General features: G+C 42.3%; 1 protein-coding gene, 2 long non-coding RNA genes and 2 other non-coding genes across 10 annotated transcripts; 2 read left to right on the top strand and 3 right to left on the bottom strand.

The window, feature by feature from the left end:
• Positions 1-650: 650 nt before the first annotated feature.
• LOC119014345 lies at positions 651-4193 on the top strand. The gene is made up of 4 exons (XR_005072942.1): positions 651-783; positions 1534-1622; positions 3393-3449; positions 3614-4193. It is a non-coding gene; the product is annotated as an uncharacterized LOC119014345 (long non-coding RNA).
• A 1664-nt stretch (positions 4194-5857) lies between these two features.
• LOC119014610 (fas-binding factor 1 homolog) lies at positions 5858-15852 on the top strand. Of its 6 annotated transcripts, none has more exons than XM_037089948.1 (32): positions 5858-6053; positions 6476-6506; positions 7061-7108; positions 7228-7273; positions 7366-7429; positions 7526-7576; positions 7683-7809; positions 7933-8013; positions 8129-8176; positions 8475-8618; positions 8708-8840; positions 9141-9295; positions 9382-9475; positions 9551-10003; positions 10332-10397; positions 10485-10555; positions 10631-11005; positions 11101-11150; positions 11234-11281; positions 11373-11495; positions 11758-11858; positions 12020-12226; positions 12818-12925; positions 13116-13255; positions 13378-13496; positions 13592-13714; positions 13796-13972; positions 14186-14362; positions 14457-14594; positions 14686-14785; positions 14911-15041; positions 15633-15852. In XM_037089948.1, the coding sequence occupies exons 1-32, from the start codon at positions 5970-5972 to the stop codon at positions 15714-15716; spliced, it is 3897 nt and encodes a 1298-aa protein (XP_036945843.1). In that variant the 5' UTR covers positions 5858-5969; the 3' UTR covers positions 15717-15852. The 6 variants fall into 6 exon arrangements, with proteins under 6 accessions (XP_036945843.1, XP_036945842.1, XP_036945846.1 ...); XM_037089947.1 differs by having other exon boundaries at positions 11098-11150; XM_037089951.1 differs by having other exon boundaries at positions 10799-11005; positions 11098-11150; positions 15633-15851.
• Positions 15853-15957: 105 nt separating this feature from the next.
• Positions 15958-17352, bottom strand: LOC119014612. Its single transcript, XR_005073023.1, has 5 exons — positions 17203-17352; positions 16809-16872; positions 16557-16624; positions 16303-16366; positions 15958-16115 (listed from the first exon to the last, which is right to left on the bottom strand). It is a non-coding gene; the product is annotated as an uncharacterized LOC119014612 (long non-coding RNA).
• LOC119014844 lies at positions 16198-16267 on the bottom strand. Its single transcript, XR_005073083.1, has one exon. It is a non-coding gene; the product is annotated as a small nucleolar RNA R38 (small nucleolar RNA).
• LOC119014845 lies at positions 16442-16515 on the bottom strand. Its single transcript, XR_005073084.1, has one exon. It is a non-coding gene; the product is annotated as a small nucleolar RNA SNORD49 (small nucleolar RNA).
• Positions 17353-17943: the final 591 nt, after the last annotated feature.

Below are 17943 nucleotides of genomic sequence, written 5' to 3'. Positions count from 1 at the left end.
TGTTACTGCCTCAGTGTTGAGTCCTTTTATAAACATCTGCTCTAATCTCATTCCCCTGCATTCCTGCTCACAAAAATGTGTCGGCAAAATTAGACCTTTCCTCCGTCTCGCTTGGCCCACTGCTCCTTTATTCTCCACTCGAGTCATCAGTGCTAAGTACAAATGGCTCAGCTGCAGAAATACCCCCACTTATCCCACTAGGCTCTCTCTTTTAAAAGTATATGGTAGGAACGCTGCGCCCGGCCATCGGTAATTAGTTTTATCCAGATGTACAGTAATTAGATCGGCACGCTAATCCTTACTGTAAACTCGTGCTGTTAAGTTCCACTCAGAGCTAATTTCAGCAGGCCCTCTTACAACATTCAGCCCTCCCTTGACAAAAAAGGGCAAAATCGAGGTTGATGTGGCGTGCTGTGCTGACGGCATGGTGGCGAGGTTGGTTGTTTTCAGAATAGAAACACACAGCATGCTCTGTTTACCTCCTAGTCCTACCAGCGAGATCCAACCCCCCTCCTTGATCCTGGCTAATCCTCTGAGCTAATCTCCCCAATCATGAGTCAGAGCCAAGACGAAAGACAGGAATAGTCAAGATTGTTACACCACAAAACTCTGCCTTTTACCATTCAAGCCTTTTCGATGGAAGGAGAGGTCTCAGAGCTCTAAATCGCCGTCAGTCCCCAAAGGCAGGAGGTCCTTGGGGAGCGGGACCATGTGCACCACTCTGGCAGTCCTCACCACCATCGCTCTCATCCTGCGGCATAAATTCTCCAACAAAATCCAGCCGTGAGTACTGATCTTGATGAACTCCTGTGATTTATAAGCAGACACTGAGTACTAGTACCTAGAACCATTTCATTGTTTACTCACTCAGAACCAACATCAGACTGGGTGAACAATGAAACAACTCTAGGTTGTAGTTCTGCTCAGTAGAAGATCTGTATTTTCAACAATGTGAACTCTAGAATAGGAGTTCAATAATGACTATATAAGTTTAGCAGTTTAAGTCTCGTGAGAAAAGCCTTAAATTCATGTAAAATAGACCAAATATGGACCCACATACAAGTGCGTGTCTCTTTTCATGTGTGGGAGAGTGAGGGAGGTCGGGTGAGACGTATCTGCTCCATTGATTTGAAATCGCTCCTGTGATTATTTTAGATCTCGCCTCAAGCAGCAGCGTGTGGATTAAGTGGCTCGATACATAACAACAGTGTATTCCAGTTTTCTAATGGAGGGATGAATGGAGGGGAAAGCATCAGAGCTCTTGGGCTCATGGCTGCTAATTGACGCAAAGTGCAATCTACTCGGCCGGCTGGCCTGCTTATACTCTCACACAGCGATGGCAAACAATGCCTCGTGGCTACAGCACTGCGGAGCATGGCAACAGCTGGTTTACACAATTATGAGCTAATAAACAGCAAAAAAAAATATATAAATTCGCCCTTACATCGTTTACCTGTTTCCAGATAACTGTGTGTTAAAGTGGGCACTGTGATGATTAATGTGGAGTATTCTGTTCCGGATCAACCATCCCAGGCAGAAAGAGGCTGCTGAGAAAGACGTGCCATACACGAAGAGCAATGGAGCAGCAGAAACCCAAAAATGACAACAGTGAGCATCTCGGGGTGAGGACACACAAAGAGTCAAGTTAAATGAAAACAGTCTGAGTCATCGTAATGTACAGCATGAGCATTAAAAGGGTTCTCAATGGATTTTTTGCTGTGTATTTTTTAGTCATTGCATAGATGGCCAATTGTAAACGGATAGGTTTCATGACAATGAGGTGTTGACTGTTTTTGACATTAATATCAATTTCCAGTAAGTACATTTGTCTTTTAAATGAGATATAACGTTAGATTTACGATACAGTTTTAGATCTTATATTGCTGATAAACCCACAATTCCATAAATACACGAGGAGACAGGCTGAGTATCTTGAGGATGCCATATCCACTGCCGCCCACTCAGTCTGTACACACCTTAACCCCTTTGTTGATTTCCACTTAGCATTCGATACAATCTCACTCATGACACTGACTGGAAAACTTAACGCTCTGGTCTCGAGTACCACATTCTGCAATTGTATATTGGACTCCCTCACAAACAGACCCCAGACAGGTCGACTCGCAGCCACACCTACCTAAGGAAACCTAAAGTTGCAACTGTTATGGCCTACTGAGTGTTGGACCCCGAGGCAGAGACAGACAGGCGTGTAGGTGCAAAAAATGTTTATTCTCATACAACAACTCTATAACTAAAGAAACAAAAGGTGTCCAGCAGGGCAGGCCAGGCTAGCCCCGGTGCCAGGAAGGTGCACAGGCACAGGGAAAAAACAGGAACTCAGGTAATGAGGCAGCGAGGAACATGGAACTGAAAAAACACATGAGGAAAAGAACACGTCAATACTTCTTTCCAAAACACAACACAGCAAAAAAACTCATGCAAACATGGTCAGCTCTAACGACAAGACGGAACTATCTGGCAACAGAGTAGGTTGAAGACTAGAGGTTCTGTGGAGGTGGTGATGAGTTGGTGCAGGTGTGCCGGCTTGGCTGACGAGGGGAAGAACAAGGAGGCGGGGAAAACAGACAGGGCAAAGACACACAAAACACAGACCCCTCACAGCGATATAAAGAAAAGTTTCAACATATGTATGGTTTGCAGAAATGTACAATGTATGTAAAACGAGTGTAGTACCCTTTTAAGAATATAAACCTTGTGCTTCACCTTTAGCAATAGGGTAGCAGCATTCTGGTCAGCGAACGCTAAGCATAATCAAACCTTAAGTTGTGCATTCTGTATAAAACCCTGCATATGATCACCAAAACTGTGGATCAGATGGGTGAGAAAGAAACATGAGAACATCCAAACAGACTAAGAGACGCCGACAGTGATGTGGAAGAGGTGTGTATGTCGTGTGTGTGTGTGTGTCATTGTGTTAAGGGAAGTTTACAGAAGGGGCTCCAGACGAGGGGAGAAAGTGGAGCAGTGGAGCATGTTACAGAGGCACAGATGCATGAAGAGCTAAGACGCCTGCCCCACATTTAGCTTTTAAGTATTCACCGCTACACTGCTAATACTAAATGATTCAGAGGCAAAACAACAATCCATCATCTCTTCAGATGGGTTATTATAAATACATTACCTCCCTACAGCCACATAGTAGTAGTTTAGCTGCAAAATATCTCAAAGTAATAAACAAAGTGACTCTTGTCCCTGCAGATCGCGGCCTTTGACGTGTTATCTGCCTCTCGTTATCTGATTATATTTTCATGGAGGCAGGCGCGTTCAGCTGAGTCAGAGTGATTTGTTCTCTTGTGAATGGATATTTCCCTACATCATTCATGACTCTGCATGTTTGCGTTGTCTCCCATTGTGCTCCTCCTCCCATGCAGACATGAACTAAGATCAGAGTTGGCTCAAGTCTCAGCTTCAAGACTGGTGAGCATGAGGTGAGCTTCATCTGCCAGGATGGGTTTTGAATTAACCAGAAAACAAATGTCTTATAAAATAACTTGTCAGAAAAATAATAATAAAAATGGACAAATGCATGTTTCCTAAATGACTTTGAAATCAACAAACCATGATTTTTTGTTGTCTTTTCCCTTTTTTTCAGTCAGCATCTGCTATCAAGACTTCTTTCCCTGGATACTACAGGAGAAACTTCCCTTTATCGCTTGTTGTTTTCTCTGATTGATCAGATTCTGATTCATGTGCACTTGACAGCTCACGCCAAGACTCCCACCGGGATTAGAAATAAATAAATAAATAAAAATGTGGGCTTGAAAAACAATGAGGCCTGTATGTGTCCTGCATATGCTCTCATTACTGAGCCAGGAAACAGCGGCCGAGTGAATTCTGAGAAGATGTAACCTGACAAATGCTCTGTTTTCCTCGGAAAAACTGAATTAACAGCGTTGTTTTCTGTTTCGGAACAGATGTGATGAAGGTTTAAAGTGATAGAACACATTCTGTGCCTCCGCATGAAATCTAGCTATGATTATTTCTTTGATTTTCTGTTTTGCTTGCTTTTAAAATCAATCAGTTTATGTACAAGGATAGGATCTTCTTGTAAGATCTTGTATTAAGTGACCTGATTTCTTCTGCATTAGGAGTTGAAGTTGCGCTGTATCATATATGGCCATTCTGTGATTCCCTTAAAGGTGTATGTTGATCTCACAGGAAAAACCCACTGATTAAATAAAGACATGAAATGCATTTGTGTGCTGTTGCAAACTTTTGAATGTCAATGAAGAGCAACTGCTTTTTTGACTTCCTAAAAAACTGTATATTTTCCCTATGATATGCTAATATCGGTGAAGCATTTATTTTCCACTTCACTACAGCCTACAGGCCACCCTAGATTGAAATGGTCAGTTTTGCTTCTTGACAACACATATTTGGTTGCACACTGATAGAATGGGTAGGGCTGAAGTATGTGTGAGGGACCCATAGATGAGGCAGGAGTCCAGGTTCAGCCCTAGTATTGTTGATTTCTTCGAGTTAGCGTGTATGGTTCTCTCTGCCGAGAGAACAAACTGATTAACGCGGAATCGAAATTCTCCAGCGCATCAAAGACAACATCACTGCCTGCCCGGACCCTCACCGGTATGGCCTTCAGAACTGATAGATCTACAGAATATGCCATATCCACTGCCCTCCACTCAGTTTTCACACTGCTTAAGAATAAGAACAGCTGCATCCTTATGCTGTATGTTGATTTCCTCTCAGCATTCAGTACAATCCCACTAATGACACTGATTGGGAAACTTAACGTTCTCAGCTTGAGTGCCACATTCTGCAGTTGCATATTGGGCTTCCTCACAAACAGACCACCAGACAGTTTGACTAACAGGCACACCTCCTCCTATTTGGTACAGCATTTCTGCCAGGATATTTACTTCACAAACAATATTCAGTTTATAAAAGCTATATTCTTCTTGTCTTTCTATTGAAAAAAAGGGGATGATTAACTCCTTTACAGTCTTCAGTGAACTCAAACAATGAAACCCTCATCATGGTTATCTACAAAATCCCACAAGAAAGATGAACCCGTGTCATGCATAAAAAAAATAAAACTCATGCACATTCAGGCAACTTTATCACAGTGAGAGTTACTATGAATCGACATGAATCGTGTGTACATCACTGAGTAGCTTAAGTCCATCAGACATTTTGTGCCAGTTTATCTTTCAATTTATTGTACAGTGGAAATTCTGTGAGCACAAATTTGTGGTCAAAGAGGATGTTTACAGACGGTCAACCTACACCACCCCCTCACAGCCACAAGTAAACAAAATATTCTTTCGTGCACAGGCCAGAAGTTTTAAACAGAGGTTGTTTGCTTGTTCACGGTGGTCCCGGAACAAACTGTTTTGACGCGGTGATTGTGACATAGAATAGAAAGATCTAGTCATTTTGGCATCTTATACCATCTCTGAGCGAGGCTGTTTTGTGACATTGGGAAGCAGAGGAGGGAAGACCGTTTAAAAAAAAACAAAAAAAACGCAGTGTGCTTACAGGAGCTATCATTGCACTGATTAAGAGCAACATCTGGCCTCCACCTCACTGAATTAAACATAGGCTGAAGAAGATGAATTATTCAGCTCTACAGTTTTGCGCCATCTGATTTGCTTTGACTGTTCCTTTAAGCTCTGGTGCCACCTGCTGGTAAAACCCTTTTCAATTTTTTTTTTATTTCGCAAAGTGACAACCTGGCAAATATGCCCAAGGCAGTCCGAAATGTACGACTTCATTATTCAAACGCAGCACAAACCAAAAGTCTTCTATTAAAACTTGTTACCAGGAAGTGTACGTTAAAACTACTCTACCCACAATGCAATGCGAACTGTAAACAGGAACTGGCTGTCTCGCGCCGGTTGGTGACGTCGCCACTGCAGTTAATATCTCAAAGATAGATGCTTCTGGCTTGAGTTTTGCATCGTGTGCAGCTCAAAGCGAAACTTTAATTCATGAAGTTTGTTTCAGACGACTGTATGAGCGTAATGGTGCATTTTTGGCCAACGTGCAGCCTTGTCCGTGTAAGCTGTAGTGAGGTTAGTGTGCAGAGGCGGTGTAGTTCGCTTCAATGTTGATTTATCTCGAGTTAACTGGCTAATTTACAAAAGGCTAATTTAAAAATAGATATCCGTCGCGACTGAACAAGGTTGTATTTAAGCATAAAACAGTGCGACATGTATGTATGCGACCGTTAAGACAGTCGTGATATATTTATTAGCCGCATGCCGACTGGTATAACACAGTGGTTACCAATGGAGACAGGAGACGCCTAATCTGATTTGTTAGCTAGGTTAGCTAGCTAGCTGGCGCCACTCAACGTTTAACATTACAAGGATAGATTCATCATGGTGAGTGGAATAATTTTTACTATTTAGTAGCGTAAACAATATTCTTGGAAACGCTAGAGACATAACCCTGCAAAACACAGCAGCTCATTACGATTCTCTGCTATCCACAGGCTAGTAAGCAGAAGGGCAAACCATCAAAAAGTAAGTTCCTACATTATTATTTTAATGTTGTGCCACTTACGTTTGTGTGACATCATTTTACTTTTACAGAATGCAGAGAAATCACACGTTTGTCTCATCGATGCTCTATCTGCAGAGCCAGAAATCATGTGGATGATCCCTGAATCAGTGCAGAGAAACAAGCAATGGAGCAATGTAGCAGATGAACAAATAACTTTACGACAAAGATTCTCAAAGTAGTGAAGCTACAAAAGGCTAGTAATACAGAATAACAGTTTCAGCATATGGAAAGTATGTAAATAGAGATCAAGGCTACATAATAGGGGTCAACTGATATGCCTATTTCAGGGCTGATACCAGTAATGATTATTAGAAATCAAGGAGACAACAAAAGACCCAGATATATGGGGCCAATATTCATTTGCTGTAAAAAATAAAACTCTTTGTATCCAATTTTGGAACAACCAGTGATGAACTAATGACTGATCAGTCTATACCTACTACTCAAAGCGAATGAGTTGTATCTAAGTATCTGTTGCTCACAAGTAAAGTGTGTGCCCTAATGGTTTCCCAAGGTTCATTTGGAGATGACGATTTGTTTGACAGCTTATTTGAAGATACAAGTAAGTGACCAGTTCTGCCATTTTTTTTAACTAAACAGTATTATCGTTACCTTTGTGGTGGTGTTTAACTGTGTATGGTTTGCACATTATAATATTTTTATGAACAATTTACACACCAGAACCACCAGTCAGGGGGAGGGCAACTCGTGGCGGACCACTGAATCGGTAAGTTGGAGAAAATCAAGTGTTACCTACCATTAATTATAAATTACAACTCCTGCTGTTTGTGAGTTACATGCTTTTTTCTTCTTTTTCAGCTCCTCTGCCACTGATAACATATTCAGTATGCTAGCAGAGGAGGTTGGGAACGATGGTGTGGAGGTATGTGGAGGACAATTTCAAAAGGGGCATATAGATGCATGTATGATAATGTTATTTTAATGTGTTTTTTAAAAAATATTTTGTATTTTGTTTAAGGACTCAGATGTCTCAGCAGCAGATCACGATGACATCCTGGAGAACATAAAGGTAGGCTTTTATAAACCATGGAAATGCACACACAGCTTTGTAGTAGTCTGTAAATAGTCCCAGGTCCACTCACAATGCCTGTTGTTTTTTTCTTTATCTTGTTCAGGGCTTAGATGATATGGATGCTGACCTTTTTGCTTCAAAGAAGAAGCCCAGCACAGCTCCTGCACAAACAAATGTGTTTGGTAATGAAGTGCCAAAGAAACAAAGAGATGAAAAACTGGATGGAGCAGGTAATTCAAGTGCACTTGCATAAATCATTTTTCTCATTATTTAGCCTCACATTATTACCAGCTTTGAGGGTGACATTGATAACAGCAGATAAAAGGAGCCGTGTCTCCTCTCTCTTACCTCAGAGGAACAGACCAAAGGAGGGAAGAAACCAAACTCTGCACCTTCGTCTACTGCACAAAACTACAAGAAGTTCACCTTCTCTGGTGAGTGAGCTTCCGCTCCCATCCATCTCTGAAGCTGCGCTTTATATATAAGTCAACAGTTGTTTATTGACTTTACAGCTTTGTTTTGTTTTTCTCAACTGCTGCATTAATGTAGATAGTGGTGATGATGATGAAGGTCTTGTTCAGACATCTCACATTAAAGGTACATTGGTAAAGATATATGTTTGACTTTTTACCTGTGCTGGAATTGTGTCAGTTTGTAGTTTCCGTGGATGTCTGTGAGTAGTTTCAACAGGACAAGTGCAATAAATACAACACAGAAATACCACACAAATGTACAAATCTGGAGTGGGGATGCTCCCTTTTAATGGAAGTTTAAAGTTTGTGTGTGTACAATTTTTGTGAACTGTATCTCTCCATATACAATGTCTCATTGTCATTCACTGCTCTACAGTCTGTTGTCCAGAAGCAGTATATAAAGAATGTTATTCATGCTGCAGATCCAGACGACCCCCTGGCTGATCTACTTGATGACTTGCTCCCAGATGAAGCCAAGCCTGAGTCTAAACCAAGCATTCAGCGGGCCAAACCTGTAAAATCTGCACCATCTCCTGCATCATCTCCTATCCTGAAGACGGAAACACGTGAGCCTCAGTCTTTTATTTTATAACTTTTTCAATGAAATCAAACAAACTCTTGTATGATATGCATGTATGTAATTTGTGTTTGCCAGCTAAGGTGGTGAAGAATCGAGGTGACATTACGTTTGATGATGATAAGGATGACCTAATGGATGCGCTCGGAATTGACAGGGATAGAAACAGTGCATCGAAAAAAGAGACTGCGCTTTGGTCCAACAAGGAAAGGTAACAGCTCTGTTTTCACTCTTACCGTCTCTCTGTTACTGCTGTCTTTATTTATAGTGCTCAAATGATAAATAATTACTGCTCTAGTGCTGTGGGCTCTGGGTTGCAGCTGAAAACAAAGCTAAACTTTGACAATGTATTATAAAGCAACATCCTTCAGCACCTGGCATGTTCTGTTCTTTGTTTTGTCTTCACTTTGCCCACTTATGCTGAAATGGCCAACTCTCCCTGACTTCTTTTGTATCTTAACACAACACATCTTTTCTCCATCTCTTTTTTCTTTGTTGTGTGTAACCTCAGGAGTGAGGCCCCTACAAGAGCTCGGACCAGACTAGATGAGATTCTGGAGAGTTTAACATCACCCCGTCTTCTGGAGCGACCTCCAACCGGCGAGAGGAAGGACCAGCCTCAGTCTTTAGAGAAACAGCAACAAGAGAAGACCCCTGCTGTGAAAGGTAGAAGAGCACCTCAGCCTTCTGCCTTAGCATAGAGCTTTTGAAGACTGAAACATTTCAAGGCTAATTTTGCTCCTGTTCATCAGACTCATTTTTAGAAGATGACCTCACATTTGGCTCCTATCAGCCCACGCTGGTATCCACGCCTGAAGGGCGCCAGTCGCGCAGACAGTCTGTCAGGTTTGTGTGGTTCAATCTTGATACTTTACAGTAAGCTTTACCATGTTAAAATTGACAATATTTCTTAATCATCAGATTTTCTACTGAGGACATAAGTTCCCCAGAGAAGAAGCCTAAACCCTCCACCCTTCGACAACGAAACTCAGCCGACTGGTTAGGCCTCAAGACAGATGACAACCAAACCTTTCTAGATTTTGATGCCAAAGAAACCAAGCCTGCGACAGAGTCTCCAAAGGCTCCCTCCTCTCCTGCTTCAGAGAGAAGACCCTCTCTGACTGGTAGCCACACCATATCTGCTGCTAAAATGGCATCAGACACCCAAGCTCCAACTGATAATATCACCAAACAAACCAAGCCGGAGGTTTCTAAGAGCCAGAATAAAGAAGAGGAGGAGGAGGAGGATGACTGGTTATCAAAAGTACTGAGCAGGAAGAAGGCTCTGTCGGTGTCAAACTGTGAGGTGAGAACAACCAAGCAGGAAGAGTCTTTAGGCCTGGGAGAAGAAGTGGATCTGGAGTCTGTTGTAAGGTACAGTGGAGTTACAGTGGGTTTGTTACAAGGCTTGACAGTTTGTTTTGAAAGGTTACGAATATGGACGAATTTGAATATACTACTTGAAAAAAGCTTGATTTGCAAGGTAATTTGGTGTGTCACCAACACACATCACTCACATAAAACAAAAGTCTTTTAATATTCAAAATTAAATGATCCTCGCATCATATTTGTTGGTTTTCTCATGGCACTGAAATACAATCGAAGTTGAAATGTACAAGAGCAAAAGACAAAGTCAGACAACACATGATGACAGGAGAACCTTGTTTCTCAGCACTGAATGATAACTCACTCTTCTTTTCAGTAAACAAGTCCCATCACAGGCTCCTAAGGGCAGAGATGACACTCTTACATCTGTCAAGGAAACAAAGTAAGATATGTTTTTATTGTTTAAATCCATTAAACCATGAGTGACGGTTTTGCTCCTTTATTTCATTTTCTTTTTTGTTTTGTGCAGTGGCACTTTTGTTGGACAGCCAAGCCCCACTGCTCACTCCAGTCCTGTCAGAGAGAAGAGGACCACGCAAGGTATTTATCTTAGACGGCAGAGTAGTGACGAGGTGGTGAGATGCAAAATAATCACGTTCTGCTCCTCTTATACAGATTCAATTCCTGCTTTCCTATCAACCCCACCACAATCCCACTCTGTAGTTTCTAAGCATACACCTACCACCCAGCCTTACCTCCCCTCCACTTCAACACCCTCCTCACCGGCCTCTCTCCATGCTAAAGTAGACCTCGAACAAACTCCTGGTTCATTTCATCCCTCAGATAACCCTCCTCAAGCTTCTGGTCTTTTGCCAGTCTCTGCTGCTAGCCTTACACACACCCAACCTCAGCCTCAGTCCCAAACGCACCACCTACCTTCCGAAAGGGGAGCCAGGGTGCTGCGAGAGCCTGGTCAGGCCTCGGATGAAACCTCGCAACAGGTGCCGTTGCTCAACCCTGTGTCTGCTTTGGTGCCCAGCTCCATTTGGAGTAGGTAGTCTTGGGGAAATCAGAAGTCATTTTAGATACCACGAATGGGAGCATGTGAATATGGCTATTTCTCACGTTTGTTTTCTTTCCAGCAGTTCCACAACAAAACCAAATGCAGAATACATCAACTGCTGTTCAACAACAGGTAATCGTGCTTCTCTATTATCAGGTTATCATGATGGAGGAGATCACATGTCATCTTTAATTCCCCCCTTGTCTTACGAACAGGTGACACTGTCAGCAGACAGTCTGCAGCAGCTGCTTCTACAACAGCAGGTTAGGAATTTAAAAGTCCCAACTCGGCGATATATTCAACTTGGCATTTATCAGCTGGTTTGACCTTGACTTGCTGGCTCTTCTCTTAAAGATGATGCAGTCTCAGTTGCTGAATATTGGGGATGCCGGGTTCCTGCAGAGACTGAAAGAGAAAGAGCAGCAACCTGTGGATTATCAAGCATTACAGGCTCGCATCATCCAGCTGGAGGGACAGGTATGTTGTAGCAGAACATGAGAGCTTTATGTCTGTATGTATATCTTCAGATGGTTAAGAGAGCTGCAGCAATTAGTCCTTCAAAAAGAAAATTATGGCAACAATTTTGACTAGACATGTCATTATTAGAACAAAAATGTCAAACATTTATTTATTTCTCATTTATAAAAGTGAATGTGAAAGTGAGTATTTGGGTTCTGGGAAAAATAAGCTTTCCTTCATATACTTACACAATCTCACCCTCCTATGTGTCATTTTCCAGGTGAGGACTCTGCAGCTGGAGCGAGACCAAAGCCAAATGTTGCTTGAGAATGTCCAGCAGCGGCATAAACAGGACATGGAAATCATGGAGAGCGCACACAAGTAGTTACACACACACACACACACACACACACACAACTCGCTGTTGTGCAAATGTGCACTTCCTGTGTACATATTTAACATGCATAATGCAGTATTCCCTGCACTTGAGGCAGCTTATGTGCATGTGCGTTCTTAAGACATACTGTTCTGTGCACGTCCAGGGCTCGCGTGAAGCTGCTCGAGGAATCGGCGGCCCAGAGGGAGACACAAACGCGGCAGGAGTGTGAGGACCTAATGGAACGGCTGGCCGCAGTAACACGATCGGCCGAGCAGGAACGCTCGGAGCTGCAGGCTCAGTACCAGCGCAAACTAGCACAGACCCAGCAGGACAGAGACCGTGAGGTGGAGAGACTCAGAGACCTCCAGAGGTACAACTTTACTATAGCGATAGACTGATTCTATAACAATAGCATCATGTATACTGAATTATGACATTTATTGAACAATTATAATAAGATGTACTGACTGAAAAGTTGTCATTTAAATAAAATACATACAAAGGAGCAAAAACAAGAAGAAACAAACATTTTGATGAAAAATATACAAGCCAAGGGCCTCATTTATAATAATGCTCTTAAGCCTTTACTTGGATCCAAAGAGCCCTTGTTAGTGGTGCACCATGCTCACTAAGGTCACTGTTAGTACTGCTAACTGCACTGCTAACTGAGCTAACTATCTAGCGGCACCTACAGTTAGCAAGTTAGATATAATTGAATGCAGCTTAATGTTTGCTTACATCAGGAGTCTGATTCAAGATGCAAGTTTACTGAGTTATCTGGAGGAAACTGAGTAATACCGGGAATCAACTGAACATGCTTGACTGTAAAAGGGATTTTACTTGACTTTACTTACCACCAACAAATGAATAATTGAAATCCCAGAATGAGCATAAAATGTTTTATGATTACATTGACAAAAGACCTCAGATGACCATATATTTCTCCCACTTTGCTGTCAAGGAAATCTATTTTGGAAATGAAGAAAGACCATGAGGACCAGGTCAAGAGACTGAAGAAGTTAAAGGACGAGGAGATTGATGCAGTCACAAGTGCAACATCTCAGACCAGGTAAGAAGGATCCAAGGACACCAGTCCCATTTACAGTAATGCCAGTACTTAAACACTTGACATGTGCTGATCTAAGTCAATAATACACAAAATTATTCTTTTTCATTGTTAATTTTCTTTATCTAAATAGATTTCCCAACCAATCTTGGTCAGAATTTCAGAGATTGTGTGTCTATGGTTCTGTGTCCAGGTCTCTTACAGTGGTGATTGAGCAGATGGAGCAGTTTACCTCTCGGCTCGGAGAGCTTTCTTCTCGGGTGGAGAGCACACATGAACACACGGCTCATGGCCTTGAGCAGGGGGCACGGCACAGAGATGAGCAGCATCGAGGTACCTCGCACAGACACATGCACACACTTTGTACAAATAGGTCAAGATACAAGCTGTCCAATAGCCTGCTGTAGTTTGGTATCACATTGCAAGTGGGTTAAGGTCGTTCTCTAATGTATTAGTGATGCAGGACCGTCTGGCCCAGCAGCAGAAGGCCATGGCGGAGGAGAGAGCTTACCTCAAGGAAATAATTTCCAAGATGGACACTCAGCTCAGTGAGCAGCAGAGACAGCTTGAGAAGGTTGGGGTGAAATCAGGCCTTAAAAATAGATATTTTAAACAAAAACTTATCCTTTTCCTGAGACTGAGGACAGCAATTTGTTATGTGCACCTCAGGAACGCTGGAAGATGACAGCGGAGCAGGCCAAGGCGGAGTCCATCCAAAGAGGCCTGGAGGAAGAGCGGCGTGCCCTCAGCATGCAGATCAATATGGAGAGGGAGGAGCTGGAAAGGGCTAAGGTGAAGCTGATGAACATCCACGTGTCAGTGCTGGCAGAGGACAAGTACTCCACCTTACTTTCTGTCTCTCTATTACATCAGAGCGCATTACTAGAGGAGCAGAAGACTGTGATGCAGCATTGCGCCGAGGAGAGGAGGAAGCTTGCAGCTGATTGGGCCCACTTTCACGCCATGGAGAAGCAGAGGCATGAGAGGGCTGAGCGGGAGGTTAGCAGTCTGTTGGAGAAGAGAGAGGGCTCCATCATCAGTCTGGCACAGGTGAGCTACAACAAAGAGAAAGGAGGCACATCCTAAATACTATTCTGATAAAAAAGTAGGTACATATTTTTTTAAATGTATATTGTTTTTTGGTTTGAACCACTAAATACGATGGGACACATCAATTAAATCAGTTTTTGAGCTCTCTGAGACACACAGGACCCTCAAAGACACCTATGGGACACATAATCGAGTTTTTTGTTTCTTTTGTAGGAACAAGCCGACCTTAAGCTTCACACTGCAGAGCTGAAACAAAAAGAGATGGCTGTGAAACAGGAGAGAGAAACTCTGGAAAGACTAAGAGAGGAACTAGACAGAGAGAAAGAGAGAATCAGCAGCACGGCCTTGAGACTCAAGACACGAGCCCAAGAGGTGGAGGCATTCAGTAAGGTAAATTCAAAACCACAGACTCTTTAACCTAGTTAGGTAGAGCTAGCTAGTTAGGTAAACAGTATTTAATAATCAACCACACTGTTGTTCGCAGCTCGCTGCAGAGAAGCACGAGGAAGGAGAACGAGCGCTGCAGGAGGCAAAACGTACTGAGGCGGAGCACGCAGCGAGGCTCGCTAATATACATACGCAGATAGAGCGGCTGAGGCAGCAGGAACAGCGGATCCTTCAGGTACGTGTGTGTCACAGGCTTTTTCTTCGCAAAAACTATGAACTATAAATTAAAGGTAACTGTGGTCTTAATTAAACATTTGTTATTTCAGGAGCGAATGCGGTTAAGTCACCTGCAGAAGGAGACAGAGCGTCTTAGACAAGACGCCCCAATTTCCTCTTTAGCACAAATGATTCCACCCATTTTATCAGGTCAGGACAATTGTGGTTATTCAAAGTCTGTCATTAAATAATCACTCATACATAATTTACATATGTAAAATCTAGGGGGGAAAAGGTTTTGCTATTTTGACTTATTTATGTATACTCTACTGTAGATGCAGGTTCACTGTTGCCAAACCCTGAGCTGACATCAACCCTCAATATTCCCCCTGCTGCTTCATTTGCCAACTCTCAGTCCATGGCTCTGCAGGCCAGTCTGGCTCTGTGGAGGTACACTGGAGAAAAGGTAACCAGTCAAGACACTTTGTGCTGAAGGTATTGGTCAAAATCACATTATGACCATGCTCTTTGGCATACCAGAAAAATATTAAGTATGCCCTGAAAGAGTTTGTCAAATTCAGCGTGACACAGTCTGACCTACAATCCTCCACTCAGCATATAATGCATCACATTGACTGAGTCACCAAGAGAGCAAAGACGCGCTGAATCCAAATGTGGTCCAAGACCTCTTGACCATAGTCAGACATACTGTGGCGTGATGTCAGGATGTGAGGGCACGAGACTACAAGCCATTAATCGACAGGCCTGAGGACTAAGATAAAATACAGTCCATACCTTTACATATTTCTGTTTTGTGATGTGGGAGACTTATGACACACAGCATTCAAGTAAGGTTTCATGACACCTGAATAATCAGTCCCAACTATTTAAACACAGTTTCAACAGTAACTGTGCAATATATTACCAGTCTGACTTGAGATTAATTACCACAATTAACTCGATGTAGAGCACATTTATTGTCAACATGCAGCTGAACAGCTTTTGTCAGAAGATTCCAGTCACTTTGTTTCTCACTACTTTCTTCTCCTGCACACAGGACCGTGAATACCTCCAGGAAGAGCAGATCTTCTTGGACAATTTGAAGAAGAAATCTTACAGATCATCTTTCAACACAGATTGACCAGCACATGCTGTGTGCCCTCAGCTGGAGTCATGTTCACGTGCTGGACACTTGAATGTTACTGAATAGCTATTCATTTTATTAAACTTTGTTAAAAAAAAAAAAAAAAAAAAGTCAACTGATTTAGTTTGTGTTAAATAAAATGCATTTGTTATAATTGTGGTGCAAACTTCCAGATCAGTCTCAAGCTGGTAACAGGCAAGGCAAGTTTATTTGTATAGCACAATTCAGACACAAGGCAACACCAAGTGCTTTACAGGGGCATAAAAATGACATTAAACCAAATGAAAAATTGCATTTAAAATACATTAGGAAGACATCAAGAAACAAAATTGGAAAGTAGGCCAATATATTATAGGTTTAAGTGCAGTTCAATGTCCACTTCCTTCCTGGTTTCATCTGCAAGTTAAAAGGGAGATTAGAGTCAGTTTGACAGTAAAGTAATAGAGGCTATTATGAGTCAGCAAAACCTATTCTGCAGTCAAGCCTCAGGTTACCATAACTCCACACTTTAGTTCGGACAGGGATAACTTTTATCATCACTGGCTTGACTTTAATTATCAAGTGTCAGTCTTGCAGCATTCACCTGTTCGGCCCCTCTCAGCGCCCATGTGACATCTTATGGTCTCGCTTTGCGGATCTCGGGACCTCTGGGGAGACATTGTACATCTAGATTATCGTGTGTGCAGATTATTCCCATCTACGGTCAAAGGTGTGAAAGGATTTCTCAGAACAGCTATTTCCATCGTCAGTTGTCGCATCAGACGGCACTTCCTATGCAGCAGTTTTCATCACTGAATCAATGGCAAGGTGGATCACAAGCAGCAGGGTGGTACAAACCTTTTCAACACGCTCCCACCCGTCTCCATGTGGCTGTAGATGTCAAGTGGGACAGACGAGCCATGAACCTGCAGCAATACATTTTATTAGTGATATGCACTCAGCAGCATGTGATCACACACTCCAGCGTTGCAGCAGGTCAGATACCATGGATTTCCACTCATGTTTTTTTTTCAGACAGGGATAACAAACTCATCACGTGCACTGCAGAGACACTGAGGTGAACGACATTCCACCTTTTCTCGGGTTTACCTTTCATTATGATGTCGCCTTGGTTGACAAGATGATGAGCCTCATTTCACATCCGCCAAAGCTCCTGGGAAAACAAAATTAGATCTGTGATCACAGACGTGCTTACTAAGAGCAGGCCATGTTTCCTGTCTGCCCTTCCCTTAAGTTAGTACTACTAGATAAAAACTGACATTTAAATTTGATGTCAAGGTTCTAAACGTGCTTTATAATGTAATGCATGACTTTCGAAAGAAATCCCCCCCTCCTCAAATCCAATGTATAACTTTTGCCTAGCATGGTCATCTTGCACGTGTTAGCCTCTGAGCTAAAAGCTACCACGTTAGCATAGCTCACATAAAACCTCCTCCAGAACGCCACACTCTCAGTTCTCAAGAACTTCTGGTTAAATAATTACCTGTTCAAGGCGGCTCATCCGCAGTTAACTCCATATTCAGACATAAATGCATTATAAGACGTGGAACCGGCATGCTAGCGCGTCCCACCACCGGTCCGTCCTCCTGCTACCGGGAAAGAGCAAGAAGACCGGAACTCTCGCGTGATAACGGTTATATAGGTTGTTAACGTCACACCCCACGTGATTACTGACTGGGTGTGGTTAAAGTTCAACTTGTGTTTTGAATTGTTTGCCAAAGTATTTGCGCTTAAGGCTTCTACTCCAGACTACAGGACACACATATTTATCATTTCAATAGGGCACATTTGCAGCAAGAAACCCAACATGAAATGGACATTTTAATGAGAGAGGAATTACACTAAAGGGACACAATGTAGTTTTGGAGAAGAGATTCAAATTCAGGAAATAAATATTTTCATTTTTTAATTCAAACCCAGAAATATAAGTGAATAAACAAGCTGTTCTCAGAGGAAGATGAGGTCCACAGAACATGGTTTGAATCTAGCAAGGTGGCAGGGTCCGCCAGCTAGTTTATTCAGTCATGAAAACAAAGAGAGTTTGTTTAATTATTTATGTTTAAGCATAAAACCAGTCAGCCTGTCTCTTCTGATTAAAAGTTCTTCCCCAAAACTACGTATTGCACCTTTAAGGTACAGAAAGGTCACAATTCAATGTATTTAACTGTGATAGGCTTACAATTAAGCTTTCATATTGTTGAATGAAGAAAATATAGTTAACTTT

The sequence above is a fragment of the Acanthopagrus latus genome, chromosome 23, assembly GCF_904848185.1.
Source record: "Acanthopagrus latus isolate v.2019 chromosome 23, fAcaLat1.1, whole genome shotgun sequence".
NCBI classification, from domain to species: domain Eukaryota; kingdom Metazoa; phylum Chordata; class Actinopteri; order Spariformes; family Sparidae; genus Acanthopagrus; species Acanthopagrus latus.
This window is presented reverse-complemented; position numbering and strand designations above follow the sequence as displayed.